The 27,041-nt window shown below is 37.5% G+C and overlaps 1 protein-coding gene across 7 annotated transcripts in view; it reads left to right on the top strand.

Moving 5' to 3' along the window:
- Positions 1-23,647, top strand: part of megf10 (multiple EGF-like-domains 10) — a 94,178-nt gene extending 70,531 nt beyond the window's left edge. For all 7 annotated transcript variants that reach the window (XM_059357814.1, XM_059357816.1, XM_059357813.1 and 4 more), the window contains 10 exons: positions 5,679-5,807; positions 7,249-7,377; positions 8,167-8,295; positions 8,711-8,839; positions 9,882-10,106; positions 12,459-12,574; positions 12,826-12,949; positions 14,594-14,638; positions 15,500-15,706; positions 17,786-23,647. In XM_059357814.1, the coding sequence (XP_059213797.1) occupies positions 5,679-5,807; positions 7,249-7,377; positions 8,167-8,295; positions 8,711-8,839; positions 9,882-10,106; positions 12,459-12,574; positions 12,826-12,949; positions 14,594-14,638; positions 15,500-15,706; positions 17,786-17,952 (1,400 nt within the window). In that variant the 3' untranslated portion in view covers positions 17,953-23,647. The remainder of the gene's footprint in view (positions 1-5,678; positions 5,808-7,248; positions 7,378-8,166; positions 8,296-8,710; positions 8,840-9,881; positions 10,107-12,458; positions 12,575-12,825; positions 12,950-14,593; positions 14,639-15,499; positions 15,707-17,785) is intronic.
- Positions 23,648-27,041: the final 3,394 nt, after the last annotated feature.

Here is a 27,041-nt window from a genome sequence, read left to right as displayed (position 1 = left end):
CCCTGAACACAATATTTTTAGCCGACCAAAATGTTACAGTTAACCCTTTGATGCACAACATGGGTCTAAAGTGACCCGACAGAGTTTTTATATTCTATATCTTTGCAATAAATTATTTTCATCATTCGGTATTCCAGGTTTCCCTCAATTAGTTTGTTTTTGATCATCATACATCCTAATTTTATGTTTTCCTTTTCCTTATTTTTTTTATAAAATCCCTTTTTGTGTCACTACTCTTCTAATGCACAACATGGGTCAAAAATGACCCATATCCATTTTTAAGCTAAGTAGCTTGCTAAGCTAACTACTTAGCTAACTTCTTGGCTAAGTAGCTTGCCTAGCTAACTACTTAGCTAACTTCTTGGCTAAGTAGCTTGCTAAAATATAAATGTAAAATATTCATTAAATGATTAAAATTCATTAAATTATTGGCTGTCTTCAGCTTGTGATTCACATGTTAATGTTGAATTAACATAAAATAATTCATTAAAATTAGCAGTTTTTTTGTGCTAATTCTATAAATACTTACAGTTGCACAGAGTATTTATTTTCTGTAATACATGGGATTTCAACATTTAAAAAAATATATATATTTTATCTGTCCCTATGATCCAGTCAACTCTGTTATCTCTGTTATAAAACCATATAAAAAACCCTACAGCATTCAAATAAAAAACATGAGACCTGCACCCACTCACTTCCTCTTGCAGAAAATATTTGGAGGGAATTATGGAATGTTGAACTTTCTCTCTCATTAACTTGTACAAAATGTTGAGAATACACCAACAGTAGATTAATTATATGTCAAATCTGTTACTAGGATATTCTAGTGAATCTGTCAGTCATTTAAAAAAAAAACAATTATATAATGAAAGTTCATAAAATTATGGTTTTATTCATGACATGTGGTATGATATCTGGTTTTAAGCTAGCACGTGGAGTTAAAGCACAAAATGGTGGAAAATGTCAACTCTGTTATCGTCAACTCTGTTACATGTTTCAAAATTTTTATGATAACAGAGTTACTGTTTTTGGCCTTTTACACATAGTTTGTCAACTCTTTTATTCATGTCAACTCTGTTTCACACAGTTTTGTTTTAAAAAATTCTAATTAAATATGTTTTATTGTTGACAAATTAACCAGAAGCTGTGGCATAACTAACATTCTCACTATACATGAAATTTCAAAGCATTTAATTCATTTTTGGAGCAATATTTAGAGAAAATCCAAACTGTCTTGGCAACTTTCCAATTAAATGTGTCAATGTTTTTACTCCTGAAAAAAAGAGTCTTTATCTTAGAAAATTTAAAGTTGAATTAGTGGATGTAAAGACAAAAGTTCTCTTAGGAAAGACATGGTTTTAAAATGTATTACATTTGAGTACTATAAATATTTACCCTAATTTGTCTGCAACAGAGTTGACTGATTTTCTGTTACTAAGATGATTTTCAGAATAAATATTTTAAATCTTACATGTTTAAGCTTGGCAAATGCTGGAAGTGTTAAATTCAAAGTATTCTCTTTGGGAACTAAAAAGGTATTATGTAAAAATTTGTCTAAACTTCAAATGTACCCGCAATTGTGAAATGGGCCATATACACGCGAGATAACAAAAACACGCGATAATCCTGAACGTACGGGAGACCGCAAGATCCCGTGATAAACTGTGTATAAGGTAAACAGCAACAACAACAACAAACAGCTTACTTTGCTTCTCCAACGTGGAAGATCTGTTGATCTGACCATCTATCCTTATAGAAAGAATGTGTTATGTCATAAATGATTGTATGCTGTTCAACTTCAACAATCCGACTCTTGTCCATGTCTCCCACCCTCTGAGACCCTTTGATTGATTGATCGATTGATTGATTGATTGCTGATCTGGTGCCAAGACGTAATGTTGATGTGAAGTTGTTTTAGGCTGCATGAACTGCGTATTGTTTTATTTTGAAAGGAGCAAAATTTCTGACAGGATTCTGTATTTTCATCTCGTTAACAAGAATGTCAGTTTTCCAATACTGCATAACTGGAAAACTGACATTAACTGGAACCCCCCCCCCATGCATAAAAAAAATTCAGGCACAGGATTTTTTTCTGCTTCAAGCCCTGTAGTTAGCTTAGCCAAGTAGTTAGCTATGTAATAATACAAAAACTTTTTTCTTCATAAAGTACGAGAGGCAAAATGGAAATAATGATCTGTTGTTATCAAAAACAAGATATTTAAAGAATACTTGGAATATTCAATCATAAAATAAGTTGATATCAAAAGATAGAGCACAGAAACACATGGGGAATGAATGTGGGTCATTTTTGACCCATGTTGTGCATTAGAAGGTGTTTATATGTTGTGCATCAAAGGGTTAACTGTGAAAGGGTCAACTTTCCAAAACAAAACCACAGCTTAAACTATTAATTTGTTACAGTGCCATTGATATGCATTGCTATGCCTTTATCCTGACGTTGCCATGGCCTTGCCCTAAAGCATCCTAGTCTTTATGGTCTATTTTCCTGTTAATGGGACCATAATTTACCAAATGAACATGATGCTGTCTTGAAGAAGATTTGAAACTAACGATTGAGAACATAAAGTCATACACTGCAAAAACTGAAATCTAAGTAAGATGAAATATCTTAGATCAAGGGGATATATGCTTATTTTTTGTCTGATAAGATAGTTCTTCTTAGTCAGCATCTTTTATCTGTTTCACGACTGTTTCACTTGATTTAAGTGTTTTGGTCCTTAATTATCTAAATAAGATATTACAGCTTGTTACTGAGATTTTATGAGCTATACTGAGTATTTTTGGGTTTGTTAAGATTCAATATTTAGGGACCGAGCACTACCAGTGCGAGGCCCCTATTGTTATTGGTCTGTCCTTCCCAAAAATGAATCACTAATTTGGAAGCTTTATCATATTCAAAAACTCACCATATTTGGAATATACGTCAATCTCACGTGAAATTTACGTATTCTAGTGTTCGCGGGAATGGGCGTGGCAAAATGACTCACTAGCGCCCCCTAAATGTCATTATTTCACACTGCTTTGTCGTAGACACACGAAATTTGGTACATACGTGTATCATGGGAAGACGCACCAAAAAGTCTGGGGTAGCTATTCTCTAAAACGTACAGGAAGTCGGCCATCTTGGATCGAATGTGGCATTTTCCCCATTTCCACCACGCATACTTTAACGAACTCCTCATACAGATTTCACCCAATTGACTTCAAACTTGGTCAGTAGCATCATACGGCCTTTGGGATCAAAAGTTATTCAAATCTTTACCGCCGCTCACACTATGTGGCCGTGGCATGGAGGCAAAATATGGCGTCTCGCCAAAAAAAACCAGATCTTAATAACTTTTACATACTTTGTCCCATCTGGTCCAAACTTCTCATGCTTCATCACAGTCCTGCCCTTAACACTTCTAAATAACCATCTTTCATCACGCCCCGCCCCTTATGCTTTATCCACGCCCCCTTTCATAAAATGACCACGTTGCATACTTTACATCACTCCTCCAACTGATTTAATCCCATTGACTTCAAACTTGGTCATTACCATCACAAGGCCTTGGGGAACACAACTTATCAACACCTTTACTGACCTTCACAATATGTGGCCGTGACATGGCGGCAAAATATGCCGTCTCGTCATCTAACACCAGACTGGATAAATTGACCATACATTGACCAATCTGTCCCAAATTTCTCACACGTGATGAGGTGCCAGCCCTGACCACACCCACATGTCAATATTGAAACACAGTCATAGCGCCCCCCGCTGGCTACAGAAACTAACATGTTTTACACCTAGCCTGAGCAGTAGGTTTCACGTAGAGACACGACATTTGGTACACATATGAATCATGTGGAGACGCACCAAAAACCCTCTTGGACCCATACCTCAAACCCAACAGGAAGTCCGCCATCTGGGTTGGAATATCGCAATATTCAGCGTTTTGGGCCATTTCCAGGTCGCATACTTTAACGAACTCCTCCTACAGATTTTACCCAATCAACTTCAAACTTGGTCAGTACCATCACAAGGCCTTTGGGATCAAAAGTTATTCAAATCTTTCCCGAAGGTCACACTATGTGGGCGTGGCATGGTGACAAATATGGCGTCTCGCCATTTAACACCAGACTGAATAACTTGACTATACATTCTCCAATCTGTCCCAAATTTCACACACTTGAAGAGGGTCCAGTCCTGAACACACCCACATGTCAATATTGACACACACTCATAGCGCCCCCTGCTGGCAACAGCAAGTAACATGTTTTACACCTGCCCCGGCAGTGGTAGGAGACACACTATTTGGTACGCATAGGGACTGAGACCACTGCACTGTGCCCGACGTGGCCTCCGCCAACTTGGCCTCCCCCGACGGCTCCACTCGTTTTACTTGTTTTGGAAGTCTTGACAAGCCAAAATGTATTCTTCCATTGGCAGATCATTTTGCGATTTTTAAGCAAAATACACCTATTTTTTGTACATTTTTTTCTTCTTTTTGAGAGGTGGCTTTTTGCAGTGTAAGAATTTTAACTGAGGTCATAAATCAAGCAAGAAGTAGGCTGTCTAGAATAATCTGATTTATTTTGGCAACCAGTGGAGTCGCACCCTGCTGGCCATTAGAGAGTATACAGGTTTTAAGGCACTTCAGCGTTGGCTTCACTTTTCAGGCTTGGAGGTTATGCCTTTTCAACAGTCTGTGGTAACAAAGGCTTCAGTGTTCAACCGGGTTTTTACAGGCTGATACTGTTCACAGCTTCCTGTGTCTTTTCTCAGAAAGTCCTTTGAGTTATAACTTATTATAGCTTAACACATGAAACAAATTTGTCACAGTCAACCTAATCAGCAACCAACATCCAAGGATGGCAATACAATCCAGTAACTGCACAGATAGTATTCCTGACAAAATGAGAATACTTTTCTACGGTGTAGCTAAAATGTGGTTAATGAGCATGAATGAGTAACTCTCACAAGTGTTTGTTTGTTTGTTTGTTTGTTTGTTTGTTTGTTTGTTTGTTTGTTTGTTTGTTTTTATTAAGATCCCCATTAGCTTTTGCAAAGCAGCATCTATTCTTCCTGGGGTCTTTCATATTTCAGTGTGACAAATAAAATGTATAAATACACAGAATGATAACAGACATGACATACATTATATGAATACATAACATAAAACAAAAAGAACACACAGACAATACGTAATTACATTTCACATAAAACATGATTGACATCACAAAACAAATACAAAATAAAACGACACCGAAAGACAGCTGCATCAATTGAAGTTGATATTTAGATAATGACTTTTAAGTTGTTGTTTTTTAAAGCTATATAGATTTAATTGAATCATAGTTTTGGATCTTGGTAAAGTAAAACAACTTCACACTGCATGCCTTAATAATATAATAATAAAAAATAACATAATTATGTGCCTCTGAACTGAAAGACAAATTTCTATAAATAATAAGTGGTGTTTTTGTTATTACGATATTCTTAATAAAAACCATCAGTAATGACAAAAATCTAGTTTTTACATCTAACCAACCTAATGATTTGTGCATTTTAATAACATTAGTTCTCCATCCACAAGAAAGAGCTACTCTTGCTGCTTTATTCTGAACCAACTGCAACTTCCTCATATTATTATCTTGGTTCTTGGTTATAGTGTGTCCCAGTGGTCACTTTGGGAAGAACTGTGCCTGGAGCTGCAGCTGCACCAACAACGGCACCTGTAACCCCATCGATGGCTCCTGTCAGTGTTATCCTGGATGGATCGGCAGCGACTGCTCCCAGCGTGAGTTCAGTCATTCAAATGATGATGAAGATATATGATGCTCACATGTTTTACTTGTACTTGTAAAGTACTTGTTTCTTTGTGAAACATACATGCTGATGTTAAAAAAATATATAGAAAATATTTTAGCTATGAACTGATATGACTGAAGATTATAAGCACTTGCATTTTGTGGTCAGAATCAGAATCAGAAAACTTTATTGTCTGTCATGACAGAAAATTGTCTTAGAAGTGGGCCACATACAACAACATTGCAAGAAGCAAACTCAGACAATAGACATACAACATGTGTTCCTAAAACAGAATAATAATACCTAATGAAGTTCATTTACACAGGATACAAATTACAATATACTATATGTGCAAAGCAGCAAAGTGTCTATGTCTGTGTGTAGATCACCTTTTATTTAAGATGGTATTGGCAGTAGTAATGAAGGAGTGGTTTTCTTGGCTAGGGGAGCTTAATAACGGCAGCCCGATGGTAACTGGAAAGATCTGTGCAGGGGGTGAGGGATCTTTTGTAATGTGATTTGCTTTCCTGTGAACTGCTTGGGTGTGAAGTACTGATAATGTTTGAGTCCGGCCAGATAATTTACTTCCATGGTTTATGATTCGGGAAAGTAGGGCTGCACGATTATGGCCAAAATGATAATCACAATTATTTTAAATATTGTAATCACGATTATTCATCATGTTAGGGAAACCATCTGTATTTTTATTGCACTACTTTTAAAAAAACAATAGGAACAGTTTTTAGTGTGTGTACAGAGTGTCTGGTGCTTGTTGTAAACAAACAGAGATCGCTAAGTGAACACCTCCTGCAGCAGCAGCACATACACACTGCACTGCTACAGAGCTAACTGTTAGCCTGTTAGCAATTTGCAGACTGGACACTAAGGGGTTAATATCCCCTCTGGCTCTGCAGCTGGGAGAGACTGCTGCAGGAGAACTGTGCCGATTCGACTCGTTTGCTCACTAAGAAGAGTAAGAACGAGTCTCCAATAACAGCAGAAAAAGTCCCTGGATTTGTTGCCAGTCGCTTTTTTTGAAAAATTGTCGCTAAGGGTGTCTGAAAAGTCACTAAATATAGCAACAAAGTTGGTAAGTTGGCAACACTGCATTGCCGGCTTTTACAAGTGGCGCGTGTTGTTGTGGCGTCGAGTACTACGTTACATCCTGCTTAACGCTCGCTCGTTATTTATTTAGGTAGCTACATGAAACCTTAACTATGTGTTCGCCCCCTGGTGGTTGGTGTGCTACTGGTATGCAGGAGAGCCGCATTTTAAAATGGAAATATCGCAGACGATCAGGTTATATTAATCATAGCAGCCAAAAACGGTTAAAATTAGATTAATTGTGCAGCCCTAGTAGCACCCCACCCCAACCAATGGATATGACTAAAGATTCTAAGCACTTACATTTTGTGGTCACTGTGTTTCAGCGTGCCCCCCTGGACAGTGGGGACCCAACTGCATCCACACATGTAACTGCCACAACGGAGCATACTGCAGCGCTTATGATGGAGAATGCAAGTGCACCCCAGGATGGACCGGCCTCTATTGCACACAGCGTCAGTTACACACACACATCCAAACACACTCACACACACACACACACACACACACACACACACAGTAAATTCCCTTGCAAGGTTATAATAGTTTTGAATTTCTCATTAGTTTTAGTTTTAATTGAGTTGTGAATTTTTGTTTTCAAATTCAGTTGGTTTTAATGAGTTTTTAGAGTGAGTTTGCTAGTTTTAGTTTAGTATTTATTTTTCTGAAATGCTTTAGTTGTAGTTTATTTTTTATTAGTTTATGAAAAAAGTTGACAAAGACGAAAACGAAGGACGTTTTCACTATAATTTTAGTTAGTTTCAGTTAGTTTTGTAACCACAAAATACAGTTTCAGTTAATCATCTTTTTTTTTTAAAACTCTCATTTTTATTTTTATTTCAGTTAACAAAAATGTTATTTCAATTCTAGTTTACCTTTTTTTCGTTTCGTTTTCATTAACAATAATAACCTTGTTCCCGAGCCCCTTACCCTAACCTGCACCATCACCACTAAATGCCCAACATTAACCCTAACATAAACCTAATTGTAACCTTTAACCCTTAAAACAAAGTCTGAAATCTCAAAAAAGCCTTTGACGAAGTGAGGACGGCCGAAATGTCTTCACTTTGCAAAAATGTCCTCACTTTGTTGGTTAAAAACGTGTTCCGGTCCTCATTATGTAGAAAGTGCAAGAACACACACACACACACACACACACACATACAAGTGTTCTGTTATGATTCAACCAGTGAGGCACATATTTGTCCCATTTCATCATGGACTGTATGATTCCTTCCTTGTAGGCTGTCCATTAGGTTTCTATGGGAAGGACTGTTCTCAGATCTGCCAGTGTAGGAATGGAGCTGACTGTGATCACATCTCCGGACAGTGCACCTGTCGCACCGGCTTCATGGGACGACACTGTGAACAAAGTATGTTCTCTTTCTTTCTTTCTTTCTTTCTTTCTTTCTTTCTTTCTTTCTTTCTTATTAAATATCAAACAATTTAAACAATAACTACAGGATAACCATAACTCAGGCAGCCATCTCCACCAACCGCACCACGTGACTCCGGAGAAAGTATAATTGTCAGTTTTCACATTAAATATATATTCTTTGTACAGTTTTCAATTGAATATAAGTAAACAAAGGATGACATATTTATCACATTGTGTTAAAACAACTTTTCTAGCATCAGGGTTGTGTGAATTTACTGTGTACATGTATATAAAATTAAACTATTATTGTTCCATCAGCATGCTGTTGCTCTGTCAGTAGGGACATCCCACTAAAGTTGAATTAAGTTATTATTAATTAAGTTAATCTAGTAATATTTTCTTATATTCAGAGTGTCCTCCTGGTTCTTATGGTTATGGCTGCCGTCAGGTCTGTGACTGTCTCAATAACTCCACGTGTGATCACATGACGGGTACATGTTACTGCAACCCAGGCTGGAAGGGAGCTCGCTGTGATCAAGGTGAGGACGCACCTCAATTAAAATGGAATCAATCCATGTTACATTATGTTTATAGTTGTCCATGGAAATCTTTAACTTTACCTAACAGCACTATCATTGATGAGAGTTGGCATGCAACAAGTAACTTTCTACAAGCAGTCATTGATAAGTGGACAGATGTTTATTAGCGGAGCACAGTTTGACACAGTAGCTAGGTCGTGGATATATAGGGCTCCACAATTAATCAAATTTTAATTGTGATCACGATTTTGGCCACCACGATTAAATTAACCCGATCGTCTGCAAAATTTCCTATTCCAACAAAATGCGGCTCTCCTGCATATCTAATCAAGCAGTTTCTACACCAGTAGTCCACCAACCGCCAGGGGGCGAACACATAGTTATGGTTTCATGTAGCTGCCTAATTAATTAAAAAACGAGCGAGCGCTAAGCAGGATGTGACGTAGGGACTGGCAACAAATCCAGCAAATTTTTCTACTGTTATTGGAGACTTTTGGAGACTCGTTCTTATTCTTCTTAACGGGCCTGTTAAGAAGAGTAAGAAGGAGTCGAAGTGGCACAGTCCTCCTGCAGCAGTCTCTCCCAGCTGCAGAGCCAGAGGGGATATTAACCCCTTAGAGTCCAGTCTGCAAATTGCTAATAGGCTAACAGTTAGCTCTGTAGCAGCACAATGTGTATGTGCATCTGCTGCAGGAGGTGTTCACTTAGCGATCTCTGTTTGTTTACAACAAGCACCAGACACTCTGTACACACACTAAAAACTGTTCTTATTGTTTGTTTAAAAGTAGTGCAATAAAAATAGAAAATAATTGTGATTATCACTTTGGCCATATTCGTGCAGCCCTATGGATATATGTTATCTTTTGGATTATTGAAATAGGCATGGGAAGATTAAAATATTATGCATACTTTTTATGTCATGTTTTTGAGCCACACAAAAAAATCTGAGGGCCTCACTTTGAGCAACTATGATTTAGACCAAAGAGAATCTGTGTGTGGCCTCTAATGCTGGTAATTCATTACCTCACCGTCCTGTCTGCAGCTGGTGTAGTTGTGGGCAGCCTGAACAGCTTGACCAGAGCAGCCATGCAGGTGGACACTTACCAGATTGGAGCCATCGCAGGGATCATTGTCCTGGTGCTCCTGGTGCTCTTTTTGCTCCTCCTTTTCATCATCTACAGGAAGAAGCAGAAGGGCAAAGAGCCGACCATGCCAGCTGTGACCTACACTCCTGCTATGAGGGTCACTGCTGATTATACCATTGCAGGTACATTACAGGTTGACATGCTTCAAACTGCAGCCAGCCAGTAAGATGTATTGTCGCAGTGACGTTAGGCTTTTCTTGTGTATTCATTGTTTCTCCAAAAAGTTAGTTCAACCAATCGCTGAACAAGACATTTTTACGGAACAAAACGTTCAAATAATTAAGTGAAAATACAGTGAAAAGGGTCAAAGTCATGAGACCAAACCGCTAAATGTGCTTTTTTATATCTATATAACGTTATATATAACTTTATTGACACATTGCCGTGGATACGCATTGCTCTGCTTCTCTCCTGATGACGGCTCGCCTTGTTAGTGACCTGTCAATCAAAGCTAGCCACGCCCCAAATCATACCATTCTTTATATTCTATTTTCTTCTAAATGGGGCCATTATTAGACCTATTTACATCAAATTGTCTTGAAGATGATTTTTTACTAGTGATTGAGACTAGGGGTGTGCCATATCGTATCGTTCACGATTATACCGGTATATTTTTTTTATGGGTAAAAAAAAATGCATATCACGATATTGGCAACATGCCCTACTTCTTGACATAGTGGCATAAGGATTTCTTATTAATTACCTAGACCTTGGCGGCCCGCCAGAGTCTCTTGTGCTGCGCTAACGTCACATTTCAAGCTACTCAAAGTATACCTACACTATTCATAACATAAAGTTATTTTGCGTTGTGTCTCTGCTCAGCAGACGGGTGACAGACACTCAGGCCGTCAGTCAGTCAAAACCCCGACCCACTTCTCTGTCCTCCTCCGAGACATGCGCACGCATTCACACACACGCACTGAATATACCGAGCTGCCCTCCCACTGCGCTTCAAAACAAGCACCTACCTGTCTGTAATGTATCAGTCCCGTCCCCACTCTCTCTCTGTGCGTCTGTGTGTGCGTGAGCCGATCTAAATACTATCAACCTGTCCTGTCAGAGGTCCAAACGGTCCAAACACACTGTTGCATTGTGCCGTTCGTTAGCCGCGAGCTAACATTAGCTAACAATTAAAGTTGTTTTAATCACAAAAAGCTACTATTACTTCCTGTCGCTATACAAATGCAGCTTTCAAAATAAGAGCACAGAATCCACCACAGAAATTACAAGAAGACTGTCAAATTAAGATGCCTTAAATAAAACATAGAAGAACCTTTATTCTCCCTTACAATAATTAATTAAAATAGGCATGATGTGTTTGTGAGGTGTTTGCTCACATTTAGTTCTCAAAGTGGACGAGATTGATCACATTGTACTATAAAATGTACAGACCCCCTAGAAGGTTATTTTTTTATTATTATTTGCTAATACTCAAGTAATTTGTATTTTGCAACTGTTGAGATTTGCAATTTACACTACATTTAGATTTATGATTGATTTTTATTTTGTTGTACAATTTTTATTTATTTATACAGACTAAAAAATAATTTTCTATATATTTTTCAGTATTTTTTAATATCGTCAAGAATATCGTTATCGCGAAAATACTTTGAAATATCGTGATAATCTTTTAGGGCCATATCGGCCACCCCTAATTGAGACCATAGTGTTGTCCTGAAATTTTTTTCTGAGGTAATAAATCAACTGAGAAGTTTTCAAATTTTGCACTGAAATGAATGGCCAGATTTTTTTTGCATCAAACTTAGCGCCCCCTGCTGGAATTTCCGGTGGATTGCAGGTTTAAGGCACTTCCTGGTTGGCCTCCATGCTCAGACACGGAGATTGCCGCCTGTGCAAGACTGGTTCTTGGTTTTTCTCCAAGAACTAGTGTTGTAGAAATGCATGGATGTCTCCATGTCTATCTGCTAATGTACAAATATACTTGCATAAAGTTATTAATACTTATTAAGAATAAGGTGCCAGTATTTTATAGGTCAATTGCGCTTTGGATCAGTCTTCCAGGTTGGTGAAATTAAGGGAAAAGCTGGTTTTAAACAAAGATTAAGAATGTATTTGATGTCGACACCTTAATTGTATCATCATTTTATTTGAGTGTGGTTGGGCTATGTGATACAAGAATGTATAATGCTTTCTTTTTCTTTTCCTATTTTTTTCATTTTTATATATTTTTATAATGACTTGACTTTGTAATGCCTGTGGTACTCTATTAAAAATTATTGTCTGGACCCCAGTAAGACTAGCTGCGGTCTTGGCTTCAGTTAATGGGGATCCTTTTTAAATAAACAAATAGCAATATGCCAAAAAAGGCAGGGATGAGGACGACTGCTAGTGAACAAACACAAATTAGATTCTCCATTAGTATGAAATCACAGATTGAGATATGTTTGGTCTCACGCTTTGAAAGCACCGATAAACTTTCTGGTAAGAGTTCTTGTTACATTGTCATTTTTCAGATGCTCACCGACCAGCATGTGAAGGCCACCCCAGCAACTACTTCTCCAACCCCAGCTACCATACTCTGACCCAGTGCATCACCCCCCCACATGTTAGCACCGCTCCATATGGAAAGGTATGGAAGTATAGAGGAGTTAGACATGGCAAACTAACAATTCTATAAGGAATGTGTCTATTAGTGTCTTTGTTATGTCTTTTTTTGTTATTCTGTGTCTTTTCTGTTTGTTGGTAATTTTGTGTCTCTTTTTTAGTCATTTTGTGTCTTTTTTCCGGATGTGATGAAGAAGTCATGCTTTGGCGGTTTTGGAGACTCCAGAGGGTTAATATTATTTTCTGATGATTGTCCATTAAACTTTACTTTGTCAGGCCAAGAGCAGCCAGTTGTTTGTCAACTTGAAGAATGTAGACCAGAGAAAAAGGCCAACTAGACCTGAGCACACTAGCACACTGCCTGCAGACTGGAAACAAGAAAACCGCTTCAGTGAACTGGGTGAGACATGGAGAACATGATAATGTACTCATCACATAATTGCTTTGTGTATTACTAGCTTTCAATAAGAGTGAGTGCCTCTCTAACACTATCCACTATAGATCAGCACTCTGTAATGTTCAATGGATTTCAAAAGAAAAGTAAAAAGTAAATTCCTGTAAATAATGGCATTCTCTAAAGGTGCTGTAATGACATATATTTCTCCCAGAAATAATCCCTTGCATTGCAGTATACAGCATGACACTGTATGACATCAAAACAGTAGGATGTTGTTCATATTTCACTGTAAATTTACATATAAGTTTTACAGAGAGGAAGAAAATTAGCAAATGGAGAAATTATGAGAACAAAACAGAACTGAGTTCAATCAATCAATCAAACTTCATTTATATAGCGCTTTTCATACATATAAATGCAACACAAAGTGTTTTACAAAAAATAAGAATAAAAACAGACAATAAAAAATGACAAAACCCACCCCTCCCATCCCCACATACACATCTGTATGTACACATACACATACATGCACACAAACACACACTCAGACTCACACACAGCACATATTGATTGACAGTGTAGAGACATGGCAGGGCACCGAGGATCCAGATGAGGAAAAGCAATCTGTAGGAGCATCCACACTGAGAGGTGGCAGAGCCCACAGCCATAGAGGACGCCGTCACAGAGACCACCATGACCCAGGTAGACCGGGGCGGACTCCACACACGGTGCAGAGCCGCCTAGTCCCCCGGGCCAAGGGAATCTCCAAGACCACATCCCCACGGGCAGACTGAACACATCCCCCAGTGTGGAGGCCCCCATGAGGGAACACTGGAGTTAAAAACTAAAAGAATAAAAGACAACAGGACAGGATAACAACTAAAAGACTTAAAGACAACAGGACAGGATAAAAATTATAAGACTAAAAGACAACAGGACAGGATAAAATCTAAAAGACTAAAAGACAACAGGACAGGATAAAAACTAAAAGACAACAGGACAGGATAAAAACTAAAAGACTAAAAGACAACAGGACAGGATAAAAACTTCCTGATTATGTAATAAAGTGCATTTACCAATAATGTTATACACTTTTTACCAATAATGTAATAAAGTATAACACCAAGCACCTTTAGATTTCAAGAAGCTGTTGAATGCATTCGTGTGTCATGGATACTTGTTTGTGAAAAACGGATGAACGGGTCAAAAGTGAATAAATATTCAACTTTGACCTGTTGGTGGCGCTAGAGCTCTTGAGCTAGAGTTGCCTACACAGTATCACCACTTGAACCCAAGTAATGGGTGGTCTGCTGTTAAATTATTACATTATTGGGGAATTATTACATTATCAGGACTTGCGAAATGAAGGCTAACCTGATAGTGTAATAACCTCCCATTAATGTTATACTTTATTACATAATTGGTAAAAAAAAAATCAGGTTCTACAGGGAGTTGAAGCTACACCTAGAACCTCTGACATGATCTTGAAAAAACTCTTCCAGAACCCTGTCAGCTTGGAGCATGACCAGAAAGTCTGGGCTAAGTCAGCTGGGACAAAGGCACATCTATTGCAAGCTTCACTACTGCCAGGAAAAATCTTTGCTAGTTTTGCTTTCTCATTTCTATTTTTTTTTTTTTTTATCCCAGGAGCCTACGGAGTTGACGGGAGATACATGGGGAAATCTTTACGAGGTAGGTCCTGCTGTTATACAAATAAATCCTGAACTGCTCCGTTTAGTACTGGTTTTAGGGCTGCATGTTTATGGCCAAAATGACAATCATGATTATTTTGATGAATATTGTAATCACGATTATTAATCACGATTATTCATCATGTTAGGGAAAACATCTGTATTTTTATTGCACTACTTTTAAACAAACAATAGGAAAAGTTTTTAGTGTGTGTACAGAATGTCTGGTGCTTGTTGTAAACAGACAGAGATCGCTAAGTGAACACTTCCTGCAGCAGCAGCACATACACACTGTACTGCTATAGAGCTAACTGTTAGCCTATTAGCAATTTGCAGACTGGACACTAAGGGGTTAACATCCCCTCCGGCTCTGCAGCTGTGAGAGACTGCTGCAGGAGGACTGTGCCGCTTCGACTCATTCTTACTCTTCTTATTGGAACCGGAGGTTCGTTGAGAAGAGTAAGAACGAGTCTCCAAAAGTCTCCAATAACAGCAGAAAAAGTCGCTGGATTTGTTGCCAGTCGCTTTTTTTGAAAATTCGTCACTAAGGGCGTCTGAAAAGTTGCTAAATATAGCAACAAAGTTGCTAAGTTGGCAAAACTGCTTGGCCGGCTTTTACAAATGGTGCCTGTTGTTGTGGCATCGAGTACTACCTTAACTATGCGTTCGTCCCCTGGTGGTTGGTGGACTACTGGTGTCGAAAGTGCTTGATTAGATATGCAGGAGAGCCGCATTTTAAAATGGAAATATCACCGAGGATCAGGTAAATTTAATTGTGGCAGACAAAATCGTGATCACGATTAAAATTTGATTACTTTTACTTATTCTGCTTACACCTCTCACCTCTGCCCATGTCCTCCAGATCTGAAGGGCACACTCTATCATGGCAGCTCCTGTTCCCTCAACAGCTCTGAAAACCTGTATGCAACGATAAAGGACCCTCCCCTGCTGACTGCAAAAAACACAGAGTGTGGCTACGTGGAAATGAAGTCTCCAGCCAGGCGGGATTCACCATATGCTGAGATCAGCAACAGCAGCCCAACCAATAACCCCAATGTCTATGAAGTTGGTGAGGAGCTTAAGGTTTCATTAGGTATTTGTTTGTTGTGTGCTTTATAGAGAAATGTGCTTCAGTTGCATTAGTAATCAAGTAATTCATTCATTCATTTATTATAAGATAAGATATTCCTTTATTGATCCCCCATGGTGTTGCAGCAGCACAGTAACAGAGGAAAAACAGATTAAGGTAATAAAAAAAAGAATAATAAAAATGAAATAGAATAAAGATTAAAAAAATAAATAGGTAGTATAAAAAAATACAAACAAACAAACAACCAAGACCAAACTAAAAAAAAGCCAATCACAGCTGTCATTAGGTGAGAAGCGGGGTACACCCTACACTGCAAAAAAGGTGTGTCTAAAAACAAGATAAAAACACTAAATCTGAGGGAAATGATCTTGCTGCATGGACAGATAATTTCACTTGACAAGATTTCTTAAATTAAGATTGTTAAATCTAGAAATAAGCATGTTGAACTCTTAAAACAAGACAAATTATCTAAAACTTTGAAATCTAAAGTTGTTTTTTTATCCCGGTAAGAAACAAATAATTTGCAGTGTATAGAACATGCAGGTTGCCAGACTACCAGAAATCACATTTTTCCTCAAAGGCTTTAAAACTACTCCATATAAAACCCTTGATTCAGATCCGGAAAAACTCAAAATTAAAATAAAAAAAAAAAAAATTACAGTAAAGACAATCAGGGACTCAACATTTTAGTAGATTAAAATACATGCAGTCTCTTTTATTAGTGTGTGTTGTTGTGGAGGAGGCATGCAGACCAACAAGTCTACCAACACGGCGAGCAGGGGGTCAAAAGGTGACTGCAGACTGGGCCACAGAAAGACTTGTTTGCCAGCCGATTCAGTCGTTATTCCAGTATAGAATGTGTATTTATCAGCTATTGTTTGGATGACAACTTCACTTTTGGTATTTATATGCATTTATTTTACTTTTTAAACTCTCTTTATAATGCCTGGGAACTTTTTTGCCCTAACCTTAAAGAAGAAGTTTTGTAGTCAAAACCAAGCAAAACTGCTCACTTTTATTGTGTCTAAACTCGGGCCGGGACTCAGTTAAAAAAATTAATCTAATAATTAATTAGAGGCTTTGTAATTAATTAATCGAAATTAATCGCATTTAAATCGCATATAAATATTTGACCTGAGAACAGTGAGAAGTAATTTTTTTCACATGGATTTTAATAATTTGAATAATGACTGAATACATAAGCTTAAGCAACAAAAATATTGTTTATTTTTGTTCAAGTCCAACAGACCAGTGCAATTTTTGCCATTAAGTGTAGCAATAGCATATTTAGAAATATAGTACATTTCAGAAATTAGGGTAGCCTATAGGTAGGTAGACCTTCTGTAAACTATAATACTTTGGTTTTTGAAGTAAAACACAATCCATGCTAGCTACCACACTAGCCGCTAGCTGCTATATGTTTTGCATTGAGGTGATACTTGAGGCTGGATGTGCTGCGGTGATATGTGAATTCCTTGTTGCAGAGCTTGCACACAACCATGCTCGTTGGTTTTTTGTAACAAAGTGTCCCATCATCCACAGGGCCAAGCGCTTTCATCAGCTTCTTCCTTCATATTCACTGTGGTTTGTTGTTGTCTGAACTCATGAACGCTAGTTGGTGCTCCAGTATAATCAGTCCGCCTGAAACTCATCCAGTGAGAAACGTTCCGCGGTGCAAAAATAAGTGTGATTAAAATGCGGCAATTTTTTTAACGTGTTAATTTTTGTGTAATTAATTCATCTGAATTAACGCCTTAAAGTCCCGGCCGTAGTCTAAACAAAACTGAAAGTGAAATATAAAGAAACAGCAAGCAGTCATTGAACAATTGAATTGATAACAACCTATCAGAAGGTAGAGAAGCCACCTACTCGCCGATACTTATGGGATAATAACACTGATAAACACTCATTCAATAGTGTGATATCATCATGATCGGGTGCTCTTGCTCTTGCAAGCCTTACACAGCATCTGCCGACAAGGCTATGTTAGTTCAAAGTGCTAGACTGTGCCTATAAGTTTACAGGTTTGTACTAATTTATGCATGTGTTTGATTTCAGAGCCAACAGTAAATACCATCTCACTGATTGGAGGCAGTAATGGCCATTCACAGTTTGGTCAAGACCCCTACGATTTACCAAAAAACAGCCACATCCCCTGTCACTACGACCTCCTGCCAGCCAGAGAGAGTCCATCCCCAGAGCACAAGGACCTGGACAGTGAATGAAGGCACAGAGACTCCGTACAGAGACCAGGTCTCACCTCCAGTCTGCAGCTCTGACAATGGATGTTCCAGGAACAGGCACACTTTATACCCATGCCATACAACATGCTTTCACTTGTTTTCTTCCTGTTATACTTTGACATTATCATTATAATTTTGTATCATGACTTCTTTTTCAACAAAGTGGGTAAGTAAGAGTCTGGAAATTACTTTTTGAGGTATAGCTGTTATTATTATTTTTTTTACAGTGATTTGTAAACTGGAAAGTCTTCATAGTTATTCCGTTATTCCATATGTCTGGGAGGTAAGGTCTAAGTATGCTTTGAACAAAGCAGTTCATATAATGTGTTGTCCAACCACTGCTATAGGCAAAAGTGTTTCTGTATATAAAGATGGTCTCCAATCCCTCCCACTGTACAAATACTAAGCAAAAATACACCAGACACCAGAGCCACCATCTCGTGATGTCATTTAGAGCCACAGTTTGCTTACTTATGAGTGGTCCCACCCACAAACCCAGCCAATCAATTGTGAGCTGCCAATCATGATGTTTCACCTTCTTTCTATCCCATCAAATATAACTAATTAACTAATAATAACTATGTGCAACCCAGATTCCAAAAAATGGGACAATAAACATTTTGCTAATACTGTGTGACACATATTCATTTGAAATTGTACAAAACAACAAATTTAGCCCCTTAAAACAACCTGCCCACCCGCATGTAAGGGTAGGGGAAGGGTTGGACGGTTGTTTTTGAACAGTTGTAGTATTGGTTGTGTTTTAGCCACATGCTAAACAGGCACAACTGCAGAAACTATATCAACTCTCTTTAATCATTTATAGATATTATATTTCATGAATGTCATATGAGTCATACTTAAGGCAAACTTTTGAGGGACCACTGAGCAGGATGAGAATCCTGTGATTGACTCTTAGAGTAGAAGTAAAGTGTACCTAGTTAGCAAGTCTTCAGATGCCTTTATCTGTCTCCCTCTGCCACATCTGACTTTAAGAACATATCAATACACTTAAGTATTGCAATATTATAGTTTGTATTAGTGTTGCCAACTTTGTTGCTTTATTTAGCAACTTTTCAGACGCCCTTAGCGATATTTTTTTTAAAAAGCAACAGTAGAAAAAGTCGCTGCCAGTTATTGGAGACTTTTGGAGACTCGTTCTTACTCTTCTTAACCAGCCTGCGGGGCCGTCGAAGTCGAATCGGCACAGTCCTCCTGCAGCAGTCTCTCCCAGCTCCAGGGCCAGAGGGGATGTTAACCCCTTATTTCATTTTTTTTCATTTATCCTTTATTTATTTTCTCGAGGAATCATTGAGGGCAACCCCTCATTTGCAATGATGTTGAGAGTACAGAGAAAACACGAAACAGCACAGACAAATCACATTAAATACATACACATTAAAAACAGTTACAGTGAAAGGCAAAGTTATTGATTATCATAGTCTGCAAATTGCTAATAGGCTAACAGTTAGCTCTGTAGCAGTACAGTGTGTATGTGCTGCTGCTGCAGGAGGTGTTCACCTAGTGACCTCTGTTTGTTTACAACAAGCACCAGACACTCTGTACACACACTAAAAACTGTTCCTATTGTTTGTTTAAAAGTAGTGCAATAAAAATACAGATGTTGTCCCTAACATGATGAATAATCGTGATTAATAATCGTGATTACAATATTGACCAAAATAATCGTGATTATATCCTGATCACTTCACTTGGACTGGGGTGCTCCATGTTTTTTGACAGCCCCAATTTGCAGAATCAGAATCAAGGTACAATTTAAAAATTTACAACAAGAATCCCTAGTTTCAAGCACTTATCCTTGCCTCCCAATGGGGATGTTTTTCAGGAATTGAACTGGCAAAACTTTTGACCAGGTAACACTAAATGATTCAGTTAATTACACCTGTATAAAATGCTCATCACAATTTCATTATATCCTCATATTTTTCTGATGACATCATACTAAAAATAAGTTAAATGCATTCTTTTTTTGTTTACTCATTGTGTTGATGTACTGAATACTTTTGTTATGTTTTGCATGAATGGACTGTTACTGAAAACTATTTAAACGACAAGCATGCAGCATGCTGAACGTTTCCACCACTAGATGGCAGCAAAGAGCATACGAATCAACCAATGAGTGGCTCAACCTAGTATTGTTCAGGAGGCACTTGAAGCCAGAACATAAGGGGCTTTACACAGTACACAAGCTTTTGGTTGAGTGTCTTTGTCTATTTGGCAGCAGGCTCACATAAAAAAAAACTACTGGCCTGTTTTCATGAAACTTGATGGAATCAATTAGATCAAATCAAATCACTGGTGACACATTTTTACAATATTTTTGTTTCCATAAAATATGTAAGGCAGAGGAGCAAGGCCCACTTTGTCATTAATACCCTTTCCTGCAAGAATTTCTCAACCTTTTACATAGTGCTTCCTATAATCCATCAACTGTGAGGCTTGAGTACCAGGCAATTCTTGTCTGCACTGTTATTAACAAAATGGGACATTTCAGATATACATTTCTGAATAGTAAAAGCAAAGAAATAAGTGATTGTGAGACTGACAGCAAAGGACAACTAATATTGTCGTTCTCTGTTATTCACGTGAAGATGTGGGTTGTTCATGAAGAATCCATGGCACTGCATGGGCTGGCACAAGCTGGTCCAAAATACCCTCCAGCATATTGAAGTACTTTGTAGTTTTTTGTTTCACTCTCCCATGTAATCTTGTTTTATTTTTTAATGTTTGTCTGCACCGTTTGGCTGTGTGTCTGGTTCACAATTTATGTTGTGTTGTTCAGCCCCATACAGTGATGACTGTGATGATTGTGGGTATGATACATGTGCTCCATGTCGAACAACATAGGTACACTGCTAAAAAAGAAAAGTTGGGTTGACTCAAAATTTCAAGGCAACAAACTTCCATAAAATTTTAAGTTGGACAATCAAACAAAATATTTTAATTTTACATTGTAATAACTTTTAATCCTTACTTCTGCTAACTTCTGCAATGTGCTGAATTGGCATGATTGTAACGCTGCTATGAAATGTCAGCTAATGTTGCGACCACAATTTTGAGTTAGCTTTGATACGCTAATGGCTACTCTTGTAGCTGTAACAAGCAGCGCGGCTAGCATCAGTTAGCCGCTAGCTTTCGCTAATGACCGGAAACCTGTTTGTGTTTAAATGTTGAAAATGTGTAGGTTGCCTTCTCCAACAAAAGACGTACAACACTGCACAACACAGCTCAGAATAAAATTCCCATATCATTTTAATTAATTTAATTAAGGGTTGATTACCTGTGTGGACTCAAGCTCAGGCAGCACAGCCACAATGAGACTTCAAGTGCAGTGCTAACTCGGGAAGTTGGCTTTCCCACATTTCACAACAAAGAAATAAGAGTTAGCAGAACTAATTGTCCCTTGTTTTAAACCCCAATGTAGAGATACAAGTAACAATAACTCACCAGCTTGTTTTTGAGCATACAACTGGCTTGCTTTGTTGTGCTAACTTACATTATTGCCCTAAATGTCAATAATTTATATTTCCAAGTTTTACCAACTTAAATTACTGTTTTAGGCCAAAAATACAAGTTGGCACTGATAACCCCCGAATGCCACCTTGTGAACACTGTTCAAATTTATTTCCACAAGCAACAAACTGAATCTGTGACAATGGCTACACTTGAGCAGCCTCCTCTCCCCATATACCAATGATGTTCAGAACACTTTAACCCTTTGATGCACAACATATGGACAGCCCTTCTAATGTACAACATGGGTCAAAAATGACTCATTCATCCAAATTTGATTTAAAATTAAATGACCTGATACTATAATAATAGTAATTTGTTTCAAATAGTTACTTTCCACACTCGTATATTTACTGTATATAACATGTTTATTTACATTTTTTTAGGTTTCAGCCTTCCATGGCCTAGAGGTTAGGAATCAGGCTTGTAACTGGAGAGTCGCCGGTTCGAATCCAGGTACTGACAGGTCTAGGACTGAAGTGCCCTTGAGCAAGGCACCTAACCCCCCTGCACAGCTCCCCGGGTGCAGTAATGTGCTGCCCACTGCTCCTTGCATGGTGTGTTCACTTGTGTGTAAAAAAAAAAAAAGGATGGGTTAAATGCAGAGGTTGAATTTCCCCATTGTGGGATTAATAAAGTAATCTTATTATTATTCCAAAATTGATTAAATTCATTTTTCCTTAAAATTCATTCATTACTGTTAACCACTTCAATACCCCATAATGACATTTTTGAACCATGTTGTGCATTAGAAGCGTAGTGATATAAAAAGGGTTTTTATTCTTATTATTAAGTTAAGAAATTGAAAACAAAAAAATAGGATGTATGGTGATCAAAAACAAGTTGATTTAGGAAAACCTGCAATACTGAATGATGAAATTAATTTATTGCAAAGATATAGAAAATTAAAAACTCAGTCGGGTCACTTTAGACCCATTTTGTGCATCAAAGGGTTAATTATTGGTTGTCCTAGTTCATACAAATGCAGAGGTAAATTGATGGTTACTGCTGTGTTTGTTGCTTGACCAATCATAATAGACAGCGCTGTCGACAATCCCTGAAAGTACCTGGAACCTTGTATCACGGACTGAGCTGCGCCCAGATGTAGTTCTTGGAACGCGTCCCCAGAGCAGGTAGAGAACCAAGTACAATGAATACATTTAACATTTTTCTTAGGTTCATGTGCTAGTCAGGAGCTATTTGTGATTTCACTCACACATTAACATTCATGTCCTTCTGTGTGGAGGTTTTCAATCAGTGACCATATTTAGACTGAAGAAACCCCCCAAATATGTTTACTGACTACAAAACACAATTTACAGAGACATCATTATATGTTCATCTTGTCTTATAATACCACTTCAGTAAACATCCTTACGTCACCAAATTATCACAGTCAACTGTACTATAAATCCTAACACAGTTACTGATGCAATTTAAAGGGCTGCACATGAAACATCAACAACATGAAATGTAAGCTTAAGCTGGACTTTGGCTTTTTGAAAGGATAATTGTATCAGGAACAGTTCACATTATTAATCTCTAATGAACATTGTCATATATTGCAGAAAATAGTTGCTTTTTTTTTTTGTCTTTTCTTGTATTCTAAATGGCCTAAAATAGCAATCTTAAGCTATTCTTAGCTTATTTAAAATGTTTGTAAAATAATGTATAGAGTTTGATCAGTTCTGTAAAATATTAACATCAAACGGTGTCTTACGTACAAAATAGGAACAGGAACAAATGTGGCATTTGCTTTAGCACCTATACAACAATAATAAATAACTGGGAAACTAGAGACTCGTTAACAGATACTGCATATCTTATGTAATCATGTTCTTTTCCAGTCTGCTGGAGTTCTGTGTATTTAAATGACCACTGAAGATGTTTGCTCTGAAAGAAATGCTTTAAGTCTTCTAAAGTTGAATTTATCTGGTTCTTGACAATTAATTGGTTCCTTCATTCCCCCAGAAGAATAATCATTTACACACATGCTGCCACTGCTCACTTGTTCCACAAAGTGACAATGATTTAGCGACAAACATAATGGGATTCCATTGTGCTTTTCTGGGTTTTGTTTTTGTTTTTCATTATAGTGCTGTTTGTGCAAAACTTTGCTTTGGAATAAAATGACATAATTTGAGGAATAATTGGTGTCGAATTTGTGAGCACTTTACGCAAGTTTGCAAGAGACTGTATTCACGGTAGAACTTTTTAGTTTTTCATACTAAAGCTGACCAAGTGCAGAATCAATTTCTATACAGATGAAACAGTTTGTGATAGGGGTTGTTTTGTTTGTGTGCCCTGTTTTTTTGCTTTTATTAGTGCATGCATTTGTTCTCCCACCACCGCTGAACAACCCACAAAACCCTAAGAAGCAGCAGGTGTTGGAGAACGGTGTGGCCTTAAGAGGAGAAGGTGCCTGGAGCGCAGGAGACAGACAGACAGAGAGAGGAAGAGACGGATGAACGGCAGTCCCAGACGGCGCCAATAGGATGGTCGGGACTGACGGTGGCTGGAGTGAGCAGAGTCAGCGTGGAGAAAGGGGTTAAAAACACATCATGCCTGAGGGATTCATGGTGAAACGGAAAAACTGATGGTTTGTCAAAAAAACAAAAAAAATTATGCAGCTGAGAGGTTTCAACTACCTGATTAAGAGCCTGAAGAATATCATTTAAAAATAGCTTGTTTAACAAAAAATGACTAAAAACACACAAAAATGACAAAAAAGGAGGTGCTAAGTTTGGCTGCAAAAAAAATCTGCCCATTAATTTCAGTGCAAAATTTGAAAACTTCTCACTTTATTCATTACCTCAGAATTTTTTTTCAGGACAACACTATGGTCTCAATCACTAGTAAAAAATCCTCAAGACAATTTGATGTCAATAGTTCTAATAATGGCCCCATTTAGACAGTCCCCGTCGAGTGTTGATGTGCAGTTATCGTTTCTCTTATGTGTCCTTGAAGGTACCATCAGCAGATTGTGGATTTGGAGCACCTGGTTCAGACGCTCCTAAAAGGATAAAAACCCATTTTCAACGCTGCTCTCTCTCTGGGCTGCATCCCGCCAGCAGCACATTTTCTTTTTTTGGGTTCTGCTTTGTTTTCACTTTACAACATTTACACTTCATATTGCTCACACATCCACATTTACACTACCGATGTTACTGACTTACACACTTCACATTTGGACTTATCACCTCGGTTGTTTAAGTTAATTTAATAAATTCATTAATTTCTAGACATCCTTTGTGTCATGAACCGGCTCATAGATCATGGCAAAAACAAGGGAGACCACACATGTATTCAAGTTATAAGAAAATAATGTTTTTTTTTTCAAAACTTTATTTATTGAGTTTTTTCCAAAAAGTAGTACACGATGAACACAACAATGAACATACAGTCATAAAACCCCATCCCTCCCTCTCATAACCAACAGCAATCTCGGAGGTAGACAAATACTTGAGTTAATAAAAATAAAATAAAATAAATGTATTAATTGATAAATAATAATAAATAAATTAAATTAAATCATATTAATGAATAAATTAAATATATAATATATATATATATATATATATATATATATATATTTAAAAAAATGAAAAATATAAATAAAAATGGAGAGGAAATAAATAAATAACAATAAAACAATAATACACAATCATAATCTTGAAAGTATACATAATTAAAATGAATTAATTAAATAACAACAATAACAATAATGAAATAAAATTAAACATACAGTTTAAGGCAGAGTTATAAAACGTGGTCACCATCCTATTTTTCTCTCCCAATTAAGTCATTACTATAGTACTCTAGCTGTGGTACAAGATTCAAGCCATTCTGCAGGGGTAACAATGCCAGTGCTTAATTGTTCCCAGGCATTTGTATATTCATGTCATTCATAAAAATAAGGAAAGGCCTCCATATCTTATAAAAATCCTCAACTTTCCCTCTTACTATGTAGGTCAATTTTTCTAGTGCCAAACTGCAAGACATCTCTTTAACCCACTGTCTAGAATCAGGTCTCTGAGTATCCTTCCAGAAATCCTTCCAAAATATAAAGCTTCTAATTTGCAAGTACTTAAAAAAATGGTTTCTGGGAAGTCCATGTTTATCTATTAATTGTTGGAATGACATTAGAGTCCCTTCAATATATAAATCTTTTATTTTGCTTAGTCCTTTTTCTATCCAATGTTTGAATCCCATATCGCATCTCCCTGCTCTGAAGTTTTCATTTCCCCAAATAGGTGTGAAACCTGAGAGTTTAGGAGCTTCTTTTAAAAATTTGTGGGCCTCATGCCAGATTGATATAGTATTTTTGAGAAACGGATTACGTGTCTGTTTTGCAAGTATTTTGGTTGGCGCAGAGTAAAGATACAGGTGCAGTGGCAGTTCTATTGTGTTATTTTCTATCTCTATCCAAGCTGGGACCTCCGTAGTGAGAAAGTAATACATGGCTGTACGGAGTTGGGCTGCCCAATAATAAAGTTTCACATGAGGCACTCTTTTCTTAAGTGTGGAGAAAAAAGAGGCGGGTAGAGGAAGTGGGATTGACTGAAAAAGATATAAAAATTTGGGCAGGATAGACATCTTAATAATATTAATACGTCCTATCATAGAAATAGGCATTGAACTCCATTTCTCCAGAGAATCTCCTATGTCTTTCAATAGAGGGTCATAATTGATTGATATAATATTTTCGATATCAGGGGTTATTTTAATTCCTAAATAAGTAAATCCTTCTGGGGCAGTAGCAAACTGTGTATAGCTCGGGGGGGATTCTCTTTCTTCTCTATTCAGTAATAGTAAGGCACTTTTGGTGTTGTTTACTTTATAGCCAGAAAACTGGCCAAATTCCTTCAGAAGCTGGCAAAGCGCCTTAATTGAGGTACCCAGATTTGTTAAAAACACAACAATATCATCCGCGAATAGAGACAAATGATGCTCTGTCCTACCTATAGTCATCCCAGTGATTTCAGATGATTGACGGATAGACATGGCTAAGGGTTCAATAGCAAATAAAAACAATAGAGGGGACATGGGACAGCCTTGTCGTGTGGATCTATAAAGATTAAAGGGCTTTGAAAATTGGCTATTCGTTTTAATTTCTGCTAATGGTTCAGTGTACAATAATTGACTCCATTTAAGACATGTTTCCCCTAAACCAAATCTTCTAAGTATATTAAATAGGTACTTCCATTCAATCCTGTCAAACGCCTTTTCAGCATCTAATGACAGGACTGCATGATCCCTGGCATTTTTTTTTTCATATAAAATATTTAACAGCCTGCGTGTGTTATGAAATGCTTGTCTGCCCTGTACAAACCCATTTGGATCATTGGCAATTAAATTTGGAATAATAATTTCTATCCGCCTGGCCAGTGCCTTGCATAGTATTTTGGTATCACATGACATTAAAGATATAGGACGATACGATGTTCTTTCTGAGGGGGATTTGCCTGGTTTTAACAAAAGGGAAATTACTGCAGATCTTAAGGATGGAGGTAGTATTCCTTTTTCAAATGATTCAT

Source organism: Centropristis striata, chromosome 19, assembly GCF_030273125.1.
Source record: "Centropristis striata isolate RG_2023a ecotype Rhode Island chromosome 19, C.striata_1.0, whole genome shotgun sequence".
In the NCBI taxonomy this organism is placed as follows: Eukaryota; Metazoa; Chordata; class Actinopteri; order Perciformes; family Serranidae; genus Centropristis; species Centropristis striata.
Note: the sequence above shows the minus strand (reverse complement) of the source record. Positions and strands in the feature narration are given on the sequence as shown.